The sequence below is a fragment of the Cydia splendana genome, chromosome 26 (assembly GCF_910591565.1).
Source record: "Cydia splendana chromosome 26, ilCydSple1.2, whole genome shotgun sequence".
Taxonomy (NCBI): Eukaryota; Metazoa; Arthropoda; class Insecta; order Lepidoptera; family Tortricidae; genus Cydia; species Cydia splendana.
Genome location: NC_085985.1, coordinates 11,352,452 through 11,376,931, shown reverse-complemented (window position 1 = coordinate 11,376,931; position 24,480 = coordinate 11,352,452). Strand labels below are relative to the sequence as shown.

General features: G+C 44.6%; 1 protein-coding gene across 1 annotated transcript; it reads left to right on the top strand.

Annotated features, from left to right (window-relative positions):
- The first annotated feature begins 66 nt into the window (after nucleotides 1-66).
- On the top strand, nucleotides 67-24,101 carry LOC134803453 (dnaJ homolog subfamily B member 12). The gene is made up of 6 exons (XM_063776271.1): nucleotides 67-562; nucleotides 5,788-5,897; nucleotides 6,708-6,894; nucleotides 19,033-19,247; nucleotides 20,662-20,749; nucleotides 23,008-24,101. The coding sequence occupies exons 1-6, from the start codon at nucleotides 232-234 to the stop codon at nucleotides 23,154-23,156; spliced, it is 1,080 nt and encodes a 359-aa protein (XP_063632341.1). The 5' UTR covers nucleotides 67-231; the 3' UTR covers nucleotides 23,157-24,101.
- Nucleotides 24,102-24,480: the final 379 nt, after the last annotated feature.

The following is a 24,480-nucleotide window of genomic DNA, read 5'->3' as shown; positions in this document are numbered from 1 at the left end:
TTAAAGATTCCACCAAGAACTACAACCCTGACATGGCAAGTATGACTGTGACAACCCTATTTGTTATTTTGACGTATTGTGTCCTCCACTATAATCCACTTCGTAGATTGAGCAATGGTGTAGTTGAATTATAAATAAAATCTATTTCCGCTAATTAGATTTTCGCGACACGTCTATCATTTACTCTCGTAACGCGCCAGCTTTCACCAAAGACTTAATTCGAAATTCAAAATGACGCTCGAAGGGAACAAGGACGAAGCTGAGAAATGTATCGATATCGCGCAGGCAGCATTTTCTGCGGGGAATACGGAGAAGGCTGAGAGGTTTCTGTTGAAAGCTGAGCGCTTGTATCCCACGGCGCGTGCTAAGGAGCTGTTGACGCGGGTGCGGGCCGCAGGGAGCTCGGGAGGTCGCAAGACTCCGCCCCGAAGGGAGCCTGCTGAAGAAGTGAGGAGACGTAAGGCTCCTACCCACCAGGCGCCGCAGCGCGAGTACACGACAGACCAGCTGGAGGCCGTGCGCCGGATTAATACCAAATGCAAGGATTATTACGAAATTTTGGGTGAGTTTGCCATTTCTATAATACTAGTGGCTCTGTGAGCTGTAGACCTCGCGATCGGTCGGACAGCTGACGGGGGGCTACGACGTTATTTATTGCGTTATTTATTGTTTTTCAGTAATATTGATTTATTAAAGGGATAAATAAATACTGAGAAACACATATATCTTACATTTTACTTCCTTCCGACATCCGATATCTAATCGTCGTCGTACACTGTGTAATTGTGTAAACGCTCTAATATACCAAGTCTCCTCTGTTAAGTTATGCTCTACAAATGATAGGTATTAAACTGTGAGAACCAACATTTGTTCTATAAGTTTTACACAAGAAAGGCCAAAAAATTGTATTTGACTTTTTGGTGGCGGGTTTGTGTGACTCTTAACCCTTTAACCCCAATGACGTTCACAGACGCCCCGCCCAAGGTTACAGTGAAATATTAACTTTAGTGCATTTCGATAAGGTTTAGGCGCGTGTTAAACACACTTTGAACTGGGCTAATCATTAATCAATAAACAATCAATATATGAAGGTTTTAAATATGCAATGTCTCGACCTTGGACCGTCTTAAATATTGTGTGAACACGTCATTTTACTGCGTCATACTGCGTCATTCGTCTGGGTCGTATTCGTATGGTTTTAAAATGTCGGGATCCACTCGATGGTTGTCAATGTTGGGCTGTTGGCATTGTTATCTTTTGTTAACCCTTTCAACGCCACGTCTATCGTGCGGAGCGCGGCGCGACATTGTGAACCTTGTCCGAGTCGAGTGCACAAAGGTTGATATTGGCCTGTAGCCGCGCTCCTCACTTGACGTATTTGTTAACCCTTTCAACGCCACGTCTATCGTGCGGTGCGCGGCGCGACATTGTGAACCTTGTCCGAGTGCACAAAGGTTGATATTGGGCTGTAGCCGCGCTCCTCACTTGACGTATTTGTTAACCCTTTCAACGCCACGTCTATCGTGCGGTGCGCGGCGCGACATTGTGAACCTTGTCCGAGTCGAGTGCACAAAGGTTGATATTGGGCTGTAGCCGCGCTCCTCACTTGACGTATTTGTTAACCCTTTCAACGCCACGTCTATCGTGCGGAGCGCGGCGCGACATTGTGAACCTTGTCCGAGTGCACAAAGGTTGATATTGGGCTGTAGCCGCGCTCCTCACTTGACGTATTTGTTAACCCTTTCAACGCCACGTCTATCGTGCGGTGCGCGGCGCGACATTGTGAACCTTGTCCGAGTGCACAAAGGTTGATATTGGGCTGTAGCCGCGCTCCTCACTTGACGTATTTGTTAACCCTTTCAACGCCACGTCTATCGTGCGGTGCGCGGCGCGACATTGTGAACCTTGTCCGAGTGCACAAAGGTTGATATTGGGCTGTAGCCGCGCTCCTCACTTGACGTATTTGTTAACCCTTTCAACGCCACGTCTATCGTGCGGAGCGCGGCGCGACATTGTGAACCTTGTCCGAGTGCACAAAGGTTGATATTGGGCTGTAGCCGCGCTCCTCACTTGACGTATTTGTTAACCCTTTCAACGCCACGTCTATCGTGCGGAGCGCGGCGCGACATTGTGAACCTTGTCCGAGTGCACAAAGGTTGATATTGGGCTGTAGCCGCGCTCCTCACTTGACGTATTTGTTAACCCTTTCAACGCCACGTCTATCGTGCGGAGCGCGGCGCGACATTGTGAACCTTGTCCGAGTGCACAAAGGTTGATATTGGGCTGTAGCCGCGCTCCTCACTTGACGTATTTGTTAACCCTTTCAACGCCACGTCTATCGTGCGGAGCGCGGCGCGACATTGTGAACCTTGTCCGAGTGCACAAAGGTTGATATTGGGCTGTAGCCGCGCTCCTCACTTGACGTATTTGTTAACCCTTTCAACGCCACGTCTATCGTGCGGTGCGCGGCGCGCATTGTGAACCTTGTCCGAGTGCACAAAGGTTGATATTGGGCTGTAGCCGCGCTCCTCACTTGACGTATTTGTTAACCCTTTCAACGCCACGTCTATCGTGCGGAGCGCGGCGCGACATTGTGAACCTTGTCCGAGTGCACAAAGGTTGATATTGGGCTGTAGCCGCGCTCCTCACTTGACGTATTTGTTAACCCTTTCAACGCCACGTCTATCGTGCGGTGCGCGGCGCGACATTGTGAACCTTGTCCGAGTGCACAAAGGTTGATATTGGGCTGTAGCCGCGCTCCTCACTTGACGTATTTGTTAACCCTTTCAACGCCACGTCTATCGTGCGGTGCGCGGCGCGACATTGTGAACCTTGTCCGAGTCGAGTGCACAAAGGTTGATATTGGGCTGTAGCCGCGCTCCTCACTTGACGTATTTGTTAACCCTTTCAACGCCACGTCTATCGTGCGGTGCGCGGCGCGACATTGTGAACCTTGTCCGAGTGCACAAAGGTTGATATTGGGCTGTAGCCGCGCTCCTCACTTGACGTATTTGTTAACCCTTTCAACGCCACGTCTATCGTGCGGTGCGCGGCGCGACATTGTGAACCTTGTCCGAGTGCACAAAGGTTGATATTGGGCTGTAGCCGCGCTCCTCACTTGACGTATTTGTTAACCCTTTCAACGCCACGTCTATCGTGCGGTGCGCGGCGCGCATTGTGAACCTTGTCCGAGTCGAGTGCACAAAGGTTGATATTGGGCTGTAGCCGCGCTCTTCACTTGACGTATTTGTCGGTCAAAGGGTTAAACCAAACCGCTAATTACGTATGCAAAATGAAATGCATTAATAACAAAAGATTCCATACAGATAACTTTACCGCTTGAAGAATCATATATATAAAATTGAAAAACCAGAACGGGATAAAAAACGAGCGAAGAAGAGAGATGGCGCCTTACAAATTTCTAAAAAAGTTTTTATCACGTATCTCGAATACAACGCACGTATGATAAGAAAAAACTGTTTAAATCTATTATCTACATATGATAATAAAACTAGAACATAAAAACTATCGCTTTCGATGCGTATTTAATGTACAATAAGGAAAATAAATTTTCATAACATTCTTCATTTTACGACTATCGGCTATTTTCGGAAACTCTCGGTTGGTTTCGTTTCGAACTTCAAATAACCAAAATTATGTTTGTTATGTTGGTATGCAGTGATTTCGGCCTTTTTTACTCGAAGTAAAATAAAAAGTGCTGTCAACCTCAACCTTTTACCCATAGTCTAATAAAACATGGTCTTCCATTCCCAGAGTGACACGGGCCTACGTCACAACAACATGGCCGCTATATATAGCGCTATCGCATATTATCATATAGCGCTGTCGCATGATGACGTAGGCCCGTGTCAGTTAGGTGACCTAGAAAAGACGGGAATGGAGTACCAGGCGGAGTACCTATATTATTATACCATGCCTTTTACCTTAGTTTATGCCCATACGAGTGACATGCCATATAATGACTGATCATTATCAGTCATTATATGGCATGTTATTACTTATCAATATCAATAGTAATTTGTATTTTGTTGTTTTAAATTTCTTTTTGAGTTATGTTATTCAGATTTACTTTCACAGCTTCGGCAAACAAATTTGTCCGGGGACCGGGCTGCCGAGATGGGCCAAAAATACAAAGTTGATAGCAAGTTATAATGTAGGTAGATAAAATTTAAGTGCATGTTCAGATATTTTTGAGCGAAACGACCTGGTGAAAATAAGCAAACGTACAGTCAGCAGTCGGCCAAATATCGTAATATAACTCTGTTGCTATAGAAATAAGGATGTGTTCCGATATACTGGCGGAATACTGAGAGACAAAAGTGGCTAAGCTTACATTGGCTCGGACATTTAGAGAGAATGGAAGAGGATCGTGCCGTGACGAGAGCGTACTTGGGACAACGAAATGGGAGACGCCCAATTGGACGTCATAGGTACCTACCGCTGGAACGACGTAGTTGCTAGAGATCTGCTTATCCTCGGCCATGGGGACTGGCGAGAGCTATCGCAAGACCGAGAAACATGGTGTGTTTTGTTTTGTCTTTTCTCGGAGGCAAGGATTCACATAACCGTAGTAAGTAATGTTAGTATTCAGAAAGGGAAATGGGGAGTACGTACGTTTGTACCAAAAGGCGATTTATGGGCGGTGGTCGTCCATATTCGTCTTAAGGCGGAAATTAATCTAATGAACGTTTTTGCAAGTAGGCTTATAAAAATAAATAATAATTTTATGTTGAAACGAGTTTTAAATAAATAACTACGTAGATGAAAAAGTATAATTTTGCCTTTTATCAAATCACATATTTTTTTTCAGATATTTTGCGTATTAAGTTATCCAAATAACGGGTACAAATAAGAAATCCCTATCACCGTTATGAACCCTGGCAGGGTTGACACACTCTTTATTTCATTTACGCGAGCGGAGCTGCGGGCCCGTCTAGTAGAGTTATAATTACAATTATAGCAGGTACTCGATACCTATAGGACCTTTTGGAATAGGGTATTTGCAGTACCGTCTTTACCATAATGGAACACGGGGCCCGTGCCAGGGCCCCCGTCCTCAAATTAATTATTTATTTTAGTTTAGTGTAGTCATTAACGCGCATGTGACACCCTTAATTTAGCAATATCCATAGACTACGATACCCGGTTAGCGTTGCTTGTTAGTCTCCATAGGCTACGGTGGCCATAATCGAGAAAAAAACTGGCTAAGAATTTAATATAGCTAGGAGCAAGTACCAGGGCCTCATGAGTTACGAGAAGGTGTCGTTGACCAACCCGCCGGGCCCCGGGCCGCGTACGAGTATTAAGGTATCGCGGCTGCTCGCGTATCTTAGCTGTATACTTTTGGTTTGTTCACCTATATGAATCTACAAGTTTAAAGTATTATTTTTGTTGACTCGTAGAAAAACTATTGTATACAATAGTCATATAATTAAGCTTTTCAATCTCGTACCCAATAAGGCTACTCAGCAAGCTTCGTGGCTTTAACACGGTACTCGACTGAAAAGCTCTCCATTATATCACGATTGTATAAAATACTATTTACAGTACATATGGTCCTACTTTCCCGCACTAGTGCGGGAAACAGCACTTTTCGTGCGTATGTCAAAAGTTTAAAGGGCCATATGCACTGTAAAACGTTGTACGATACACGTGTTTTAATTTATCGCCACTCGTTTCGAATTTCCTTTTTTCCGCACTTGTATCGTAAATAACTATTTCGTGAATAATTTTCTTCTTATTCTTAAATGCCGACTTTATTTCCAGGCGTGACAAAGGAGGCGACGGATTCGGACATCAAGAAGGCGTACAAGAAGCTGGCGCTCCAGCTCCACCCCGACAAGAACCAGGCGCCCGGAGCCAGCGAGGCCTTCAAGGTACCCTGAAGGCTTTGTCTAGGGACCCTAGAGGAGAGAGGGTGGTACGGGTTCTGGGCAAGCCCGTGTTGCCATAAAGTCGTCTGTCCGCACAAAAAGAAAAAACCGGACAAGTGCGAGTCGGACTCGGCCACCGAGGGTTCCGTACTTTTTAGTATTTGTTGTTATAGCGGCAACAGAAATACATCATCTGTGAAAATGTCAACTGCCTAGCTATCACGGTTCATGAGATGCCGGACGGACGGACGGACAGCGGAGTCTTAGTAATAGGGTCCCGTTTTTACCCTTTGGGTACGGAAGGTGGAGAGGAGAAAGAAGTCAGCTCGTCCGAATCAGTGCGGTACCGCACCGACTGGACCCAACCATTTGCTGCGTCCTGCAACGCCGACGACGCTGCTGTATGGGTCCCGATTACACTACCTTACGAAGGTCGAGGAGATCGTGAAGTATGTACAAGTCTAGTCCAGATTCATCTTGAGGGTCGTGAAGTTCGAATCTCGACACAGTGTGAATTTTAATTCTTTTGTGCTGAGCGTTCCGACTGAACATCTAGCGACCTTCACCAAGGAGGAGTTTTGGCCGAAGGGTGTCAAGTTCCGGCGGTTCCGCGGCCGGCTCCCTGACACTGCGCGGTTGCGAACTGCATCGCAGCCATAATTGTGTGTTTTTAGTTTTTAAGAGATATTTTGTAATAATATGTATGCTAGTTTTAAGGTATTTATCTATGGGCCAATAGTTGCCTGAAAATAAATATTTTCATTTTCATATTTCAAATCGCGCATTGAAGGGTTAAAGGAGGTCCTTTTTCAGGCGATCGGCAACGCGGCGGCCGTGCTGACGGACCCCGAGAAGCGCAAGCTGTACGAGGCGCGCGGCGAGGAGCCCCCCGCGCACGCGCACGCGCACGCGCACGCCGCGCAGCACCAGTACTACGCGCGCGGGTTCGAGTCCGACCTCACCGCTGAGGAGCTCTTCAATATGTTCTTTGGCAATGCGGGTGAGTAGACAGGGAATTACATAAGCTTTGTAATAATAAAAAAAATTTGATAATCAGTTTGATAAATTACGGAGATATGACGCAATATATGAATTATACAAGCGCAAGCAATAATATTAGGCGCGTGTGTTTGAATCCGACCTCACTGCTGAGGAACTCTTCAATATGTTCTTTGGCAGGGCGGGTGAATAGACAGGGGTTTCCATGTGCTTTATTGTAACTCTATTGTACATACTATTGTAACACGAGTCTTTAAGACCAAGTTCGGCCTGCGCAGCCACATTCGGGCCCATGACAGGCGTAATCCGTAATAGGCTAGATGACAAATTTTCATTTACGATATCAATCGATCAGGTTTGTTTTTAGGATCAAATGTATATATGGGACCCATTGCAATAAAGCAATACAAAAGTCAGAAATGATAGTCAAAGTCTGACAATCGTACTTCACTCGCGAAACGCCCCTAACAAAACGATAAGTGACCGTGACGTCAAGGTCACTGAGAGTCCATCTTGAAGTGTGGACTGTATGGAAAAAACAAGATAATTGCGTTTTTGTCGGTGAAATATTGCGTTTATGTACATAGTTGCTATACAATCTTTTTTTGGATAAAGGAATCGAATGGTATCCTTACTTATTTCCTTCTTGGAAGTAAAAAAAAAACTTAAATTTTGGAACTTTCAGGTCCTGTATTTTTGTATTATTTCCATATATTATTTTAATATCCACATTATTGTGATAAATTGCTCATTTTCTATCTATTTTACTAGGTCTTTTTATAAAATTCAACATGTGTCATCATCCCTATTGCTGAGGTCGCCGTCGTCGAAATCGATGAGGACTATACATATATAATAAGTAGTGTTTGTGCCGATTTTGGCTCAAAACTATTTCGATAGGGGGCGACACTGTGTATGTGTAAGGCGCCACTTGTTAGTTCGGGCAAAATCCGTTAGATGGCGGCACTTGTTAGTTCCGCAATGATCCCCGCTATAGTTCGTTTTTTTAGCATTAGAAATAAGGTAAACAATCTTGATGTGTTTTTTTATTGAAAAACACGTTTTTAAAATAAGTCACGGCAAAATTGTAACAATTATGAATCTAATACGATCATTTATATTCTTCTGCTTTCATAAGTAATAGTTACTGATTTTGAAAAAGCGTTTTTCAATTAAAAGTCATGTCAAGATCGCTTACCTTCTTTCAAGTTCTTTCTAATGCTAAAAAAACGAACTATAGATGGCACCACTTTGTATGTGAGTTATTGATTCGCTTAAAGGTATAGGTATAGACACCGCTAGTTAGTTCCAAAAACATCCGCTATGAAATGTATAGATGTAACTACTGAACTGTCGTCTGAGTAGTTCTAAAAAAGTCCGCAGCATCGGAGGGGGATCATGGTAAGTTAGTTATCGATTCGCTTAAAATTCTGTACTCTATCAAATGTATAGATGTCGCTACTAAGCTACTGCCTCGTCAGTGGACACGTGTGCATCGCGAGGTCACACAAGGGTCAGAAGTAGGGGTCACAAAACCGTGCGTATTATAGAAAACCGGTTTTTCGGTTTTTGTGAAATTGCAAAACCGGGTTTCCGGTTTTTTCGGTGATTTCGATTTTACGTATAATTTGTAAAATAAGCAAGTATTTTTAGGATCAATGCTTTAATAATAAGTCTTCAACGAGATTTCTATTTACTTTATCTATACCAAGACCATGAATAAATCAATCCAAACCCATCAATAAAGTTTTTAACTAAGTCAGCAATTCTAAAACGGAATGCCTAAGCAAATATTAGAGTCTGTGAGGAAAGAGAAGAGTCGTGGAATGTATTGGGCCCCATAGAATTCACGATTCTTCTCTTTTCACCCAGACTCTATATGACAACGGTGTTGACATAGTCCTCCTTCTGGAAACACACACCGCTGATGATGCCCAACTCGCTAAACGAGGTAAAATACCAGGATTGATTTGGTAGCGGCATTATACAATAAACAATATAGAATTCGACATACGGCCGGTCTTCTCTTACTGCCCTGGTCAACGTGATTTCAAATAACATCGATGGCAACAACATCGCCACCACGATTATTCAAATCGGCGAAACGCGGATATGCAACATGTATATGTCTCCACGTAGCTGCTGACCTACTCCACCCCTTCTTTACCTACTTGGAACACCCATCCCGTTACATTTGAGACTTGAATAGCTACCATAACCAGCTGGGGATATAGGAAATTTGACGCCAACGAGGAGGCGATCATGGACTGGGCAGATAGGAACAACACTGTTTTAGTTGTTCTAACAAAGGCAAAGGAACGTTCAAATCATCTCGATGGAGAAGTGACCACAACCCGGACCTAGTCTTCACAACAAGAGCAATAGACGGTACCCCAGTGGCCGCCGAGCTGTACGTGCTAGTAATGCTGTACTACTCACAACACCGCCTAGTATTCGTTGTCATAGGTCTGAAAATACCGATGGTTGAGGCAGGATACGAATCCTGCCTAATACCACATCGCGGAAGTTTGCTTATGCTGATGACCTGCCCCTTGTGACACAAAAAGACAGCTTGGAAATGAGATAAAATACCCTGGAAAAGGACCTGAATCTATTAGATGACTATTTCTCTCAGTGGCGTTTGTGCCCCAGCACTTCTAAGACCGAGGTGTCCTGCTTTCACTAGTGCAACAAACTAGCCAACAAGGAGCTGAGAGTAAAATTCATGGCCAATCTTCTCCGATACAACTTCCTTCCTAAATATCTCCGAAGCATCCTGGATTGAAGCCCTAACTTCAAGGAGCACCTAAGCAGCCTATCTGCAAAACTGGGCATAACGTTGGAGACTAAAAAGCTGTTCATTTATGTATACAATTAGTGCGTATATTATTTTTATTTGCTCTTCAAGATAATTAAACTATTGTAGATGTGGAAGGTAGAGTTGTGCTAGGCGTGGTAAGCGGGTGCGGATGCAGGGGCAAATAATAAGCACCAAACGTTCGTTTTCGCACACCGATTTATTGTCCGTAACGGCACACAATATACATCTATATAAAATAGAAGGAGTGAGAGCGAAAGCCAAATAATTATTACAAAATACAAATTTAACGGGAAAAAGCAACTTAGTATGACAGCCACGATAACAAAGTTCGTCTCTAAGGGCTCACTGCGCCTGCGGGAGGCGGGCGCAATACATCGCTGTCAGCGCTGCAGCCGAGGGTCGATCGTTAGACCGTCAAACACGGCGCGCAGCGCTTACAGCTGCTCTAGGATTATTTACACAGAACAAAGCTCATACAACTGAATATTATCTAATAATAAAATCGGTCGCTCTGTCCGCGAGTAATTAAAATATATTTGGGATAAACTATAAATTCATCCCTACATCACCCCCCTCCAGAGACCGTCAAGGGCGATAGAAAAATAAAAATAACTTAATAATAATAATCTGGGATACGCACTGTACGTCCTGACCTTGTCTTTTTCACCGTGTTTTCAGTCTCTGGAGTAGGTTGAACAGGTGGAACAGTAATAGGTACAATCGGCTCATCGGCCAGTATGTATGCAGGTTTAATACGGTCTATAGACACTGTTACACTTTTGCCGTTCACACGCAACTTAAACACTTTATCACTTCTGTCGAGCACTTCGTACGGACCAGTATACGCAGGCTGCAGTGGTGGATGACTCGCATCGTCTCTGAGCAGCACGTGACTGGCAGTTTTGAGGTCCTTATATATGAACACTCGTCTATTGCTTGTATGGCGTGACGCTGGCACTGGAGTGAGATCATGGGCAAACTTACGCAGGCGTGCGACATAATCAGTCACGTCAATGGTGTCATTGGGCGCCTGGGCGTGCAATAGCTCTCCTGGCAATCTCAGTGGCTCTCCGTATACGAGCTCAGCAGTCGAAGCGTTAAGATCCTCCTCGTACGCACTACGTATACCAAGCAGGACCAAGGGTAATGTGTCTACCCAGTTGCTAGTTGCGTGACAGGTAATAGCGGCTTTCAACTGTCTATGGAAACGCTCCACGAGGCCTTTACAGGCCGGATGGTAGGCCGTTGAGCGACGATGCTGGAAGCCGGCTAGCTCAGACAGATGCTTGAAGAGGCAGCTCTCGAACTGTCTGCCACGATCAGTTACGATGTCGTTGGGGCAGCCGAACCGTGATATCCAGCCATGTAGAAGTCCTCTGGCTACGGCTTCTGCTGTGATCTCTTGTAGCGGTACCACCTCAGGCCAACGTGTATATCGATCGACGGCTGTGAGGCAGTATTTAAATCCTTGAGATACTGGCAAGGGGCCTATGAGGTCTATATGTACATGCATGAACCTTGCTCTGGGAAGTCTGTATGTCCCAAGTGGTGCAGAAACGTGACGAGTCACCTTGGCTCTCTGGCATGACAAACAGGTACGTGTCCATTCGCGGCAGTCTTTCTTGATACCTGGCCAAACGTACCGGTCTGTGACGAGCTTAACGGAAGCATTAGCACCAGGGTGGCTAAGGAAGTGCAAGCTCTGGAACACTTGTCTGCGCAACTCCTTTGTGACATAAGGCCTGAGTGTCTGGTCGCTCTCGTCGCAATACATTTCGGCCTGAATGCCTGGCAACTTGAACTTCTTCAGACGCAGCGAAGTGTCACTCTATAAGAGTTCCTGCAACTCTGGATCTCTCATCTGGGATTGCGCTAGCCGCTCCAAATCGATCGGCTGTGCGACTTCCTCAACGCGCGACAGGGTGTCTGCCACCACGTTATCTTTCCCAGAGATATGTCTTATGTCAGTCGTGAATTGCGATATAAAGTCCAAATGCCTGAACTGTCTTGGTGAGCAGTTATCCTTGCGCGAGTTGAAGGCGAAGCAGATAGGCTTGTGATCCGTATAGATTGTGAAGTCCCTGGCCTCAACCATGTGCCTGAAGTACTTTAGCGCTTCGTATATGGCCAGAAGCTCACGATCGTACGGTGAGTACTTACGTTGCGCGGGGCTCAATTTTCTTGAGAAGAACGCCAGGGGCTGCCACTGCTCGTCAATAAACTGTTGTAGCGCGGCTCCCATGGCGGTATCAGAAGCGTCTGTGACAATGGCCAGCTTAGCCAGACTATTTGGATGCGCTAACAACGCAGCCTGACATAAGCTGTCCTTACAACGCTCAAAAGCCTCATGTTCTTCAGCGCTGAAGTTGACGGGATGAGAAGGCTTTACAGATCCAGTTAAAAGCGCATGAAGCGGAGCCTGAGATGCTGCTGCCCCGGGGATAAATCTGCGGTAAAAATTAACCATTCCCAGGAATCTGCGCAGCTCCCTCACGTTCTTTGGGACCGGGAATTCTTTGATGGCATCGACCTTGGATGGGAGGGGCTTGGTACCTCCGGCTGAAATGCTGTAGCCAAGGAATTTTACCTCCGTCGCACCGAAGACACATTTGGAAGTGTTAACCACCATCCCGTACTCTTGAAATTTGGTAAACAACTGGCGCAGATGCTCCTTGTGAGTTACTTCGTCTTTCGAGTACACTAGGAAGTCATCTAAATAGGCATAACAAAAATCCAGCCCCCTTACCATCTCGTCCACAAACCGTTGGAACGTCTGGGCAGCATTCCTGAGCCCGAACGTCATATACGGGAACTCGAAGAGACCAAACGGTGTGGTGATCGAGGTCTTCTGGATGTCTTCTGGGTTTACAGGGATCTGGTGGTACGCCTTCTCAAGGTCGATGGTGGAGAAAATCTGACAACCAGAAATACTGTGAGCAAAGTCATGTATATGCCGAATGGGATATTTATCCGGAATAGTTCTGGCATTGAGCATTCGGTAGTCACCGCAAGGCCTCCATCCATTATTCTTCTTGGGGACAAGGTGCAGAGGTGACGACCAAGGTGACTCTGAAGGTCTGGCTGTTCCATTCTGAAGCATTGCGGAGAACTCGTCCCGAGCAATCTTTAATTTATCCGGAGCCAACCGTCGAGGAGAGCAAGACACAGGAGGCCCTGGAGTAGTCCTTATAAAATGGAGGACGTTGTGTTTTGGAACCCGATGAACGCCAAATGGGCGAGTAATGTCGGGGTATTCGAGTAGTATGCGATGATAATCTGACTCACCCGACACCAGTTTGACTGAAGAAATTTCGTCCGTCGAACATCCAGGCAAAGCTACGCCACACAAGCTAGTCATCCTGTCGATGAGCTGTTTATTCCTGCAATCGGGAAGAAGGTCGTAATATGCCAGGAAGTCTACGCCGATTATAGGCTTCGTCACATCCGCAACAATAAATTGCCAAGCAAAGTCGCGGCGTAAGCCTAGGTTCAGTACTAAGTGAATGTAGCCGTAAGTAATTATTGGTGAGCCATTCGCTGCAGCTAACTCGTAGTTGGTAGGATGTCGCCGATATTTTAGTTGAGACCTAGGGAAGACACAGACGTCGCTACCAGTATCCACGAGAAACTGTATCTTCGTTGTATGGTCTGTAACCAATAAGCGACCGGGGCTAGGGCAAACGGCGGTCGCCATTATCGAGTGCCCCTTTCGTTTCCCGCCTGGTAATCGCACGGTTTCACGCATCTTGTTGCCTTCTCACCGAACTTCGCATGGTACCAGCACTCAGGAAACTTGCGGTAATTCGACTGCGACCTCTGTGAGCTGGAGCGATTGCGGGACTTGCTAGACGCACGAGCACGAGATCTTGATCGCGACGGCCTGTCACTATCGAGCTGACTTTTTAGTGTTTTCATGTCTTTAGTCAACTCACTCACTTGACGTATGAGAATAGCCATTTGAGGATCAGGCGCCGATGCTGCGGCTACTTGAGGAGTTGCTACGTCGTAAACACGGTCAGCCAACTCAGCGAGCTCTTCAATTGGGTCATTGGGCTTCGATGCGATCACAAATTGCATGTTGCTTGGCAGGCGAGACGTCCAGATAGATAATAATAATAATAATAACCCCGCGGGGGCAGCTTGTGGCGAGCTGACGGTGAGTGGCGACACCGCGGACCCCTATTCCAGAGGGCACTTTCATCTAGCCCTCGCCTCTGTGCTTGCCTTGACTGGCCGGCCAGAGTGGAGTCGCAAGAGCGGGACCTATGCTCCAGGTTGGAAGTGTAAAATGTCATAACGCCGGCGGCCTGCTGAACGGATTACCGGGATCTGGCTACCGCAGACTCACCTCTCGACAACCTTACAGCCACTCCAAAGTGTTGCCCTGTTGTCGCACTGTGCGTGCGGCCATTGCGGGGCCCACTCTATGAGTTGGCAAGTCACCACCTGTCTCATACAATTTTGAGACTGATTGTCACGGCAGGTGTCCGCTAGTCTCCTCCCATAGCCCGATATCCAGTCCATCCAACATTCAAATCTATAGCCTATGACCTTAGTTCCCATCGCAGCACAAAAGTGCTGCACTGCAATAGTCTTTGCACCTGGCGGGGACCATCTCCGGATGTATCATATTGTGCGTTCGGGGATGGTATCCGCCACGTGTATCCCTTGCCTTTAGATTAATTTGTCTTAAAGGGCCTCTGCGCTGTTGGCTTCGGCCCCACGCACGCCTCCCAAAGGTCCGGGACCCCATGGTCCCGAGATATGGAAAGACAGACAAATAATAATAATAATAATAAGGCGTAGGGATGTGACGACCCCATCGCCCGCTGGTTTTACCAGTGCAATCAGTCAACGCAGGGCAGCTTGTGGCGAGCTGTTGGGGATTAGCGACCTCACGTACCCGAGTGCTCCTGGAGAGTTCTGTTACCCGCAAGGAGGGTGGGTGGGACAGGATTCTCTGCCTCTGGCTTGCCTTAGCCGGCCGGCCAGAGTGGAGTCGTTAGAGCTATAAGCTCCAGGGGTGGAAGTGAAATATGCATAAGACGCGAGTTGGCACAGTGGCTGTTAACAGCCACTGGGTAGAAAGCGGCGCACACCTCTCGACACCCCTGAGCCGCTCACACCGGTGTTGCCCTTGAGCCATCCTAGATGTCGCTTTTTGTGGGGGCCCATCTTGTGAGGGCGAGTCACCGTCTGCCGGAAATAAAATTGCATACCGTTTTATTAGGCAGGCGTCCGGTTTTTTACCCCATAGCTCAGTTCTTAGTCCATCGCTTTCACCCAATAACCTAGTTCATTTTAGATTCCATCAACTCTCAATAGTCCTTACACCCTGGCGGGTGCTGCCTCTGCGTGCGTCCCATGACACGGGCAAGGGCAGCCTCCGCTCGGTGTACCCCTTACATTTCATTAAAGTGTCAAAAGGGCCTCTACGTGTTGGCTTCGGCTCCGCGCACGCCTCCCAAAGGTCCGGAACACCATTGTTCCGTGATGGGAAAGACATACAAATAATAATATTCTTTATTGTGCACAATGAAAACATGATTAGATAATAGGAACTCATCGGGTATATTCGGCCCTGCCAAATGACGTAGGTGGCGGAGAAACTGGGAAGGTTTTCTATCACCCAACTCTTCCTGACTAAGTAGCTGCTTTACTTTCTTCTGCCGAGACACCGACAGTCTTTTGATGAGCTCATCTTTAATCTTTTTATATTTGTCAGTGGCTGGTGGCGAGACAATTATATCCTCCACCTCGGCAGCATATTGGGAATCGAGCTGCGCGACGATGTAATTGTATTTGGTCGCGTCCGCAGTAATATTGGAAACAGTAAATTGAGATTCCATTTGAGCGAACCATACTGCAGGTTTCTCCGGCCAAAATACAGGCACTTTTACGCCGATGCGGTAAATTTCCGTGGGTATGCTGCCCTCTTGAGTACCTTTTCTTGGTTTGCTCGGCCCAGGCATCTCCGTGTCTACGAATCCGTCATTCTCGGTATCGCTCATTCTCAGTGTTCTACGTGGTCACCAGTGTAGATGTGGAAGGTAGAGTTGTGCTAGGCGTGGTAAGCGGGTGCGGATGCAGGGGCAAATAATAAGCACCAAACGTTCGTTTTCGCACACCGATTTATTGTCCGTAACGGCACACAATATACATCTATATAAAATAGAAGGAGTGAGAGCGAAAGCCAAATAATTATTACAAAATACAAATTTAACGGGAAAAAGCAACTTAGTATGACAGCCACGATAACAAAGTTCGTCTCTAAGGGCTCACTGCGCCTGCGGGAGGCGGGCGCAATACATCGCTGTCAGCGCTGCAGCCGAGGGTCGATCGTTAGACCGTCAAACACGGCGCGCAGCGCTTACAGCTGCTCTAGGATTATTTACACAGAACAAAGCTCATACAACTGAATATTATCTAATAATAAAATCGGTCGCTCTGTCCGCGAGTAATTAAAATATATTTGGGATAAACTATAAATTCATCCCTACACTATGTATATAAAACTGTAAAATCGAAAAACTTCAAAAAGCCCGTTTTATCAAAGTGAAAAGTGAAAACCCGGTTTTTTCAATTGGCTGTAAACCCGGTTTCTCCGGTTTTTTCGATTTCGGTGAAACCGGGTTTGTGACGCCTAGTCAGAAGTCAAGGCCTATGGACGCCTGCAACGTCAGAGTTGCTACAAGCGCGTTGCCGACTGCAAAAAGGCCCAATAAGTATTTTCAAGATTAGTGTTCACGTTGCATTTACACTACGAAATTTGTTGCATGACACTAATTTCACCAAAAAATCGCGTAGGGCACAAAATTGATTTGCTTTCATGAAATTAATGAAAATATTACATTACACGTGAAACTGCTGGTAAAACTAAATGTCACGAAATCAATAGGGATGTAGGTGTATTTAAAATATATTTTTTAATACAGTGCTACTTTACGTAGCTGTTTAGCGTTCGCAAAGTTGTTTTATGCGAACTAGTGCTTTTTACTTTTCCAGCTTTTTTAAATTTAATTCTGACCGTATTCAATACGTCCACACCAAAGAGTTTGGATGTTCAAAAACTTTATATATTTTTTATACGATATAAAGTAAATATTTATTAGTTATTATATAAATAAAACGTTATAAAATACGACATTTCACTAAAAAACTTTTTTATTATTTGGCTGAATGGAACTATCATTGCCACGTTGGCTGTCGTTGACAGAAAAAAATTAAAATTAAAAAGTAAAACTGTCGCCCGCCATTTTCACTTGAAATTTAGTTGTATCAAAATAATTATCTTAAATTGCAACTGTAAGAGTGTTTTTTGTATTAAATGAGTTACTTAATGTGATTAATTTTGGCAATGTAAATCAACGCTGAACGTAGTTTATAGTGCTGAATAATATAGGTAAAATATCATTCAAGTTCAAGGGAAAATTCTTAACTGTGTAAGTGTAATTCTCATGTTACCATTTTTTTTTATTGTGATTTTTTCGCAAATGTATTAAAAAACGTCGTTCAATGTACGTGTGAAACTTTCATTATTAGAGCTCCGCACAAAACTTTGTTCACGGTGCTCTTATGGGATCACTTCGGTCTTGCAAATCGGTTAAATTTATGCGTTTTTCTCAGAGACCGTTTGATGTAGGTATAGGTATTACCTAATATTTGGAACAGTTATAGCAAGTACTATCACTAACAATGTGAATAAGTCACAACCGCTTATTTCTGATTTTAGGGTGAAAATTAGGGGGTTGAGAAGGGTAGTTTTATTATGATTTTTTTTTTAATTTTTTAAGAATCGTGTGGGGTACCATTAGAAAGCTTGCAAAAAATTGAGTCGATGGACTGATTTTGACTTAATTTTTAAACACTGTTTTAATAAATCGCATAGAAATACATATATAAATTAGGTGAGTTGACCGTGACCTCACAATATTAGTTTTCATATAAATTCCATATTACAAATCGTTTTGACAGTTCTAAAAAAGAGACTGATTTGATTATTTTGTAATATAATTCCCGCTTCAGGGCTCATTTAGACGGCGCGCGAACTCGCATGCGATTTAAGTTACAGTACGGACCATTGAGGTTACATCAATTCAGCCTACCGAACGAAAAAAACAACAGGTTGCACTCCGGGAGTGCCGGCAGAAGTGAAAACTCAATGACATTGCACAGCGCCGCTAAAGACGTTTTCACTATGTATAATTGAGGTTAACGCCATCTAGCGTTATTTCGTCGCATTACTTGAAACCCCTAAGCACATCACTGTTAGTACTCGAGTTATATTATACCACTTAGAGGGATACTCACTAGGTGGCATTTAAATCAATAAAGAAAAACTCAATGACACGTGATGTCACGTCTTACGCTCTCGCGAGTTTAACATTTTTTCCCCATCACAAAAAGTGCACAGCGCCGCTAAAGAAACGCAATGTAATGAAAACCGTCTAAATGAGCCATTAGATTAGCTGTTGTATCGTATGTTATAGTATAGTGATTAGATACTAGCTTTTGCCCGCGATTTCGTCTGCGTGGAATTAGTGACAGCAGCTAAAGTAGGTATAGCGCCTGGATAATGCTAACAGCAATCATCCAATTCGCGCATTGCTTACTTCAATTATTAGGCAATGCATTAACTCTTTCAATTCCACCCCCCTTTGCACTCTCTTCAAGGGATGACTTCCGACATAAAAACTATCCTATGTCCTTCCCCGGCACTGAAAATATCTCTATACCAAATTTCAACTAAATCGGTCCAGCGGCTTAAGCGTGAAGAGGGAACAGACAGACAGACAGACAGACAGACACACTTTCGCCTTTACAATATTACTAGCTTTTGCCCGCGACTTCGTCTGCGTGGAATTAGTCCCAGTAGCTAGAATAAGTACAGCGCCTGGATAAAATCTAATAGCAATTCGAGCATAATATGCTTAGTTGTTTACACCAATTAACAGGCACTTCATTAATTTTCTCATTTCCACCCCCCTTTTCACCCTCTTTAGGGATGACTTCTGACAAAAACTATCCTATGTCCTTCCCCGGGACTCAAACCATCTCTTTACCCAATTTCAACTAAATCGGTTCAGCGGCTTAAGCGTGAAGATGTAACAGACAGACAGACACACTTTCGCCTTTATAATATTACCCTCTTATTCATAAACGTTTACTAAAGTTGACAAGCCGATATAATAATCGTTTGTCCCTTTCCGACGTATTGGTAATGGTATGATGGAAAGGGACAAACGATTATTATCGGCTTGTCAACTTTAGTAAACGTTAATGAATAAGGGGGTTAGTATGTATTGTCGGTTCTCGCAGCGTTCCCGGGCGCGGGCGCGGGCGCGGGCGGCGTGTACTCGCGGCGGCGCGCGCGCTCGCCGGAGCAGCGCGAGCACGCCGGCCTGCTGCAGCTGCTGCCCGTGCTGGTGCTCGTGCTGCTCTCCATGATGAGCGGCTTCTTCATCAGCGAGCCCGTCTACTCGCTGCAGCCCAGCTCCAAGTATCCCGTGCCGAGGGAAACTGTCAGCCTTAAGGTACCGACCGCTCGCCGCGCCGGCCGGAGCAGCGCGAGCACGCCGGCCTGCTGCAGCTGCTGCCCGTGCTGGTGCTCGTGCTGCTCTCCATGATGAGCGGCTTCTTCATCAGCGAGCCCGTCTACTCGCTGCAGCCCAGCTCCAAGTACCCCGTGCCGAGGGAAACTGTCAGCCTTAAGGTACCGACCGCTCGCCGCGCCGGCCGGAGCAGCGCGAGCACGCCGGCCTGCTGCAGCTGCTGCCCGTGCTGGTGCTCGTGCTGCTCTCCATGATGAGCGGCTTCTTCATCAGCGAGCCCGTCTACTCGCTGCAGCCCAGCTCCAAGTACCCCGTGCCGAGGGAAACTGTCAGCCTTAAGGTACCGACCGCTCGGCGCGCCGGCCGGAGCAGCGCGAGCACGCCGGCCTGCTGCAGCTGCTGCCCGTGCTGGTGCTCGTGCTGCTCTCCATGATGAGCGGCTTCTTCATCAGCGAGCCCGTCTACTCGCTGCAGCCCAGCTCCAAGTACCCCGTGCCGAGGGAAACTGTCAGCCTTAAGGTACCGACCGCTCGCCGCGCCGGCCGGAGCAGCGCGAGCACGCCGGCCTGCTGCAGCTGCTGCCCGTGCTGGTGCTCGTGCTGCTCTCCATGATGAGCGGCTTCTTCATCAGCGAGCCCGTCTACTCGCTGCAGCCCAGCTCCAAGTACCCCGTGCCGAGGGAAACTGTCAGCCTTAAGGTACCGACCGCTCGCCGCGCCGGCCGGAGCAGCGCGAGCACGCCGGCCTGCTGCAGCTGCTGCCCGTGCTGGTGCTCGTGCTGCTCTCCATGATGAGCGGCTTCTTCATCAGCGAGCCCGTCTACTCGCTGCAGCCCAGCTCCAAGTACCCCGTGCCGAGGGAAACTGTCAGCCTTAAGGTACCGACCGCTCGCCGCGCCGGCCGGAGCAGCGCGAGCACGCCGGCCTGCTGCAGCTGCTGCCCGTGCTGGTGCTCGTGCTGCTCTCCATGATGAGCGGCTTCTTCATCAGCGAGCCCGTCTACTCGCTGCAGCCCAGCTCCAAGTACCCCGTGCCGAGGGAAACTGTCAGCCTTAAGGTACCGACGCCTCGTTTATGATCCCCCAAAACTTCTAAAACTACGCGGGGAACTTAATAAGCCACACGATGAAGTAAGAATTTTGATAATCGGTTGGATAATGATGAAGATGTTGCAAAAATTGGGAAATGTCACCCTTATAATCATAGATTAGTATAAGTAAAGAGAGATAGGTAACTCCATACATCAGTTTTCTTGTCAAAACGCAAGTTATTTCGTAGTCGACATTCAAGTAGTGGAACTATCAATACCGCTACTTGACACCAGATGTCTCAACTCAGATCTCAACGCTATATCATTGTTTATAATGTTTATATAATTGTATTGTACGTGTGTCCAGGTGCCGTACTATGTGAAGGACAACTTCCACACCGACTACCAAGGCTCGCTCCGACGACTGGAAATGGCTATAGAGGAGGAATACATAGGTATGTTCAATGTACAGTCACCATCACATACATTGGAGCGGAAAGGGGGCTTAAATATATCTGAACAAGCACTTTAACACCTTGACAATAGAGACGTGTTCAGATATTTGTGTGCGCCTTGGTCGCTCTGATATATCTGATGGCCAGTGTACTATCATCGGACAGTTATAGTATGAATTTTCTGAAATGATTTTTACGCCTAATATGTTAAACCATAGAGAAATGAGTAAGGATAGAGTGCTAACTCCATACATCAGTAATCTTACCAAAACAGGAGACCGAGGAGCCGAGCGCAAGCATCACTAAAACATGTTGTGTTCTTCACAACACAACTATGTTCGAGAGAGAGAGAGACGGATACAGATTAGTCGTCTAACAGTTGCTCGCAGTGTGAATGCTTCCATATGTGCCCGTGTTCCGTGTGTTGGGTCGCCGGCGACCAGCAGTCGCTTGTGCGTCGCTACTACCTTGTCTTAAAAAATAAACTCGTGAAAATATCGGTAGGTGGCTGGTTACGAGCCTCGTTCGAAACCATAAATGGTTAAAATCGATGAATTATCGTACTTTACTGTAGAAAATCATCATTTTCATTAATTTTTTGCATTATTATTTTATTATGTTAAATTATCGTCACATCATATCGTCGTTGCGCTTTCCAAATCTGATATGTGTTCGATTTTTGATTGACAAATAGGTACCTAGCAACGAAACACATAAGGTATTAATTCATTTGATTGAAACCTCGCACATATCAGATTTGGAAAGCGCAACGACGATATACGAAATAACAAATTCACATTTGATAATTTGGAAGATCCGCAACGGATTTCGTCGTCAATTAAATCATACAGTGAAGTAATTAACTTCAAAACTTCAACATTTATTCAGCAATTAGGCCACAAGGGCACCTTTACACGTCTACATTGAATTTACATAACAAGCAAAAATAATAACAATACATCAACAATTTTATAAAATATAACTAACTGCAACTACCAATTCAAGCTAACGTAACTACTACGTAACGTAACTTAATAGTTTTTAAGTGACGTTAAAAATTGACTATGAACAGAGGACTCTATGTCTACTTAATTATCTTTGCCACTACGCAGCGAGTCGCGCGGGCGACCGGCGAATTAGTGCGTATCTGCGTAATAGCGGCATCGGCACCGCAAATCGATGTACAGGGTACAGGTTAGCCATTTGGCACACGTATACTAGAGGTCAAAACAAAATTTTTGACCCGCAGTTCCTAAACAAAATTCCCTTAGGAAGGGAGCGTCGAATAATTTATTTTTTGGTGGAAAAAAAATTTTCAGAAACCTATCGTGTGGTATTATATGAAAGGGCTTTTTGAGGCGATTCTAAAAATATACTACACCGTTCATTACATTTCAGCCATTTCTTTTAAATTAAAACAAAAATAATTTACAAAACATACCTAGTTTGGGCTCCTCCAGATACGATATGGCTGATTTTTTTTTGTGCAATATACCACAAATGATACGTGATATCCTAAACAACTATGAAAACCTACTTGTACAGACATGTTCGACCGCCCATAATCGCCTTGCGTAATACAGTACAGATGCAAAATAAATACAAATGCATTTAGTTCATTCATTACGACTAGAGTTAGACCGAGAAAAGTCTGCAACGAATTTGATAGCCTATGCAGTGCCAGTGTTATTTTAAACGTCAAACTTCTATGAAATTATGACGTATAAATAACACTTGCACTGCTTAGTCTATCAAAATCGCTGCAGAGTTTTCCTGGGTCTAATTCTACTTAATACTGTACTTTTATTTAATACTTTTTGAAGTGAAAACTTCTTTAGCGGCGCTGTGCACTTTTTGTGATGGGGAAAAAATGTTAAACTCGCGACAGGTAAGATTCGTAAGACGTGACGTCACGTGTCATTGAGCTTTTCTTTATTGATTTAAATGCCATCTAGTGAGTTTCCCTCTAACTGATACTAATATAACTCGAGTACTAACAGTGATGGGCTTAGGGGTTTCAAGTAATACGACGAAATAACGCTAGATGGCGTTAACCTCAATTATACATAGTGCTGCAGACATTTTGCACTAGATGGCGCTGTTATTAATATTTTGATGTAAGACGCTTCGTAAGACGAACACGTGACCTGTTCGAAAAACTGTTACAATGTCATTGAGTTTTCACTTCTGCCGGCACTCCCGGAGTGCAACCCGTTGTTTTTATATTTTGATTGAATACTTGGTAATTATAATTCCAGTGGGGCTGCGGCACGCGTGCCAGCGCGAGCGCAACTACCGCGACAGCATGGCGTGGAAGGCGCGCAACTTCGGCGACTCGCGCCAGTACGCGGACGCCCAGAAACTGCGCACGCCATCTTGCGAGAAGCTTCAACAGTTCCACCGATAGAGGGCGCCGTTGTCAACTTGTTTTATTTTATATAGATGGCGCGGTTATCGATCATAACATGTATTTATTTTGGGTCTCTATTGTTTCCCAAATAGTTTAATCGTAATCATAATAATCATTTATTTATTTCTTGAATGCGGTACAATAAAGATGTAAAAAACAATTTTTGAACAGCACATCCTGCCTGAATAGGCATAGAAATATTGAATATTACCTATAACTATTATGACTAGATTCTTATGACCTACCGTGCAGCATGCAAAAGTAATACAGCCACGATCTTTAAATACTACATTATATTATAAAATATGCGGTATATAGTTTAAAAATTCTTTCAATGAGTAAAAAGCATTTTGTACCAAAAAGTCCAACAAATAAAAAAAAATTAAATAAAAATCATAATGTATAGTTTGTCCGAATTTTCGTTAGTCATAATTGGTTTTTCTCAGAAACGCGTAACTTTTCAGGATTGCCATAAAACATACCTAACCTAACCTATCTATAGAATAACCTTACGAAAATCCTGAAAAGTTAACGGTTTCAGTTTTATGACTACCGATAATATGACAAACAATACATTATGACTTAAAACTTTATATAAGTATGGGAAACAAAGGGACCCCATTTATTAACTTCACATCTAAAATGACTCGGAGCACTTTTCAAACAGTTCTTAGCGCGTTGTTATATATAATATATGTTACGTTAACGAAATGCGTCTGACATTTTAATGCTTTCAAATAATGTTTTAGCCAGGTGAGGGGCAGACTTTTCACATTTCACACTTTTATTGGTAAAAATTAATACAGATTTTTCCACGTCATAATACAGCATAATTTAAGATTTAACTTAAATTTACGGTAGATATAATACAATTTCAAAATGTCCATTATGTGTGGTACATGTCAAAACAAATAATCAAAGAATTATATTTTAAATTGATTTAGAATTATTTATAAAATGTAAAAAAAATTAAAAACAAAGAATTTTATTTATTGTATTAGTTTTAATTTATTTAGTTAATAAGTTTTGTTATTGAATAAATGTTTATTAACAAAGAATGTAGACAACATAATATATCCACTACTATACATTATCACTTACCACGTACCTAGTACAATTACCTATATCGAATTCATTAATATCAAATTGAATAATACTGAAACTAGTCTTGTTATTCCACTCATATAAATAATAAAGAGGACTACATACATTAGGTAATTAACACAAAAACCGCGCACCGTAGAATGGGGTTACTTTGATTCACGATTTTTGAGGACTAGGGAGTCGATTTTTGAACGCGAATTTAAACATTTTATGATGT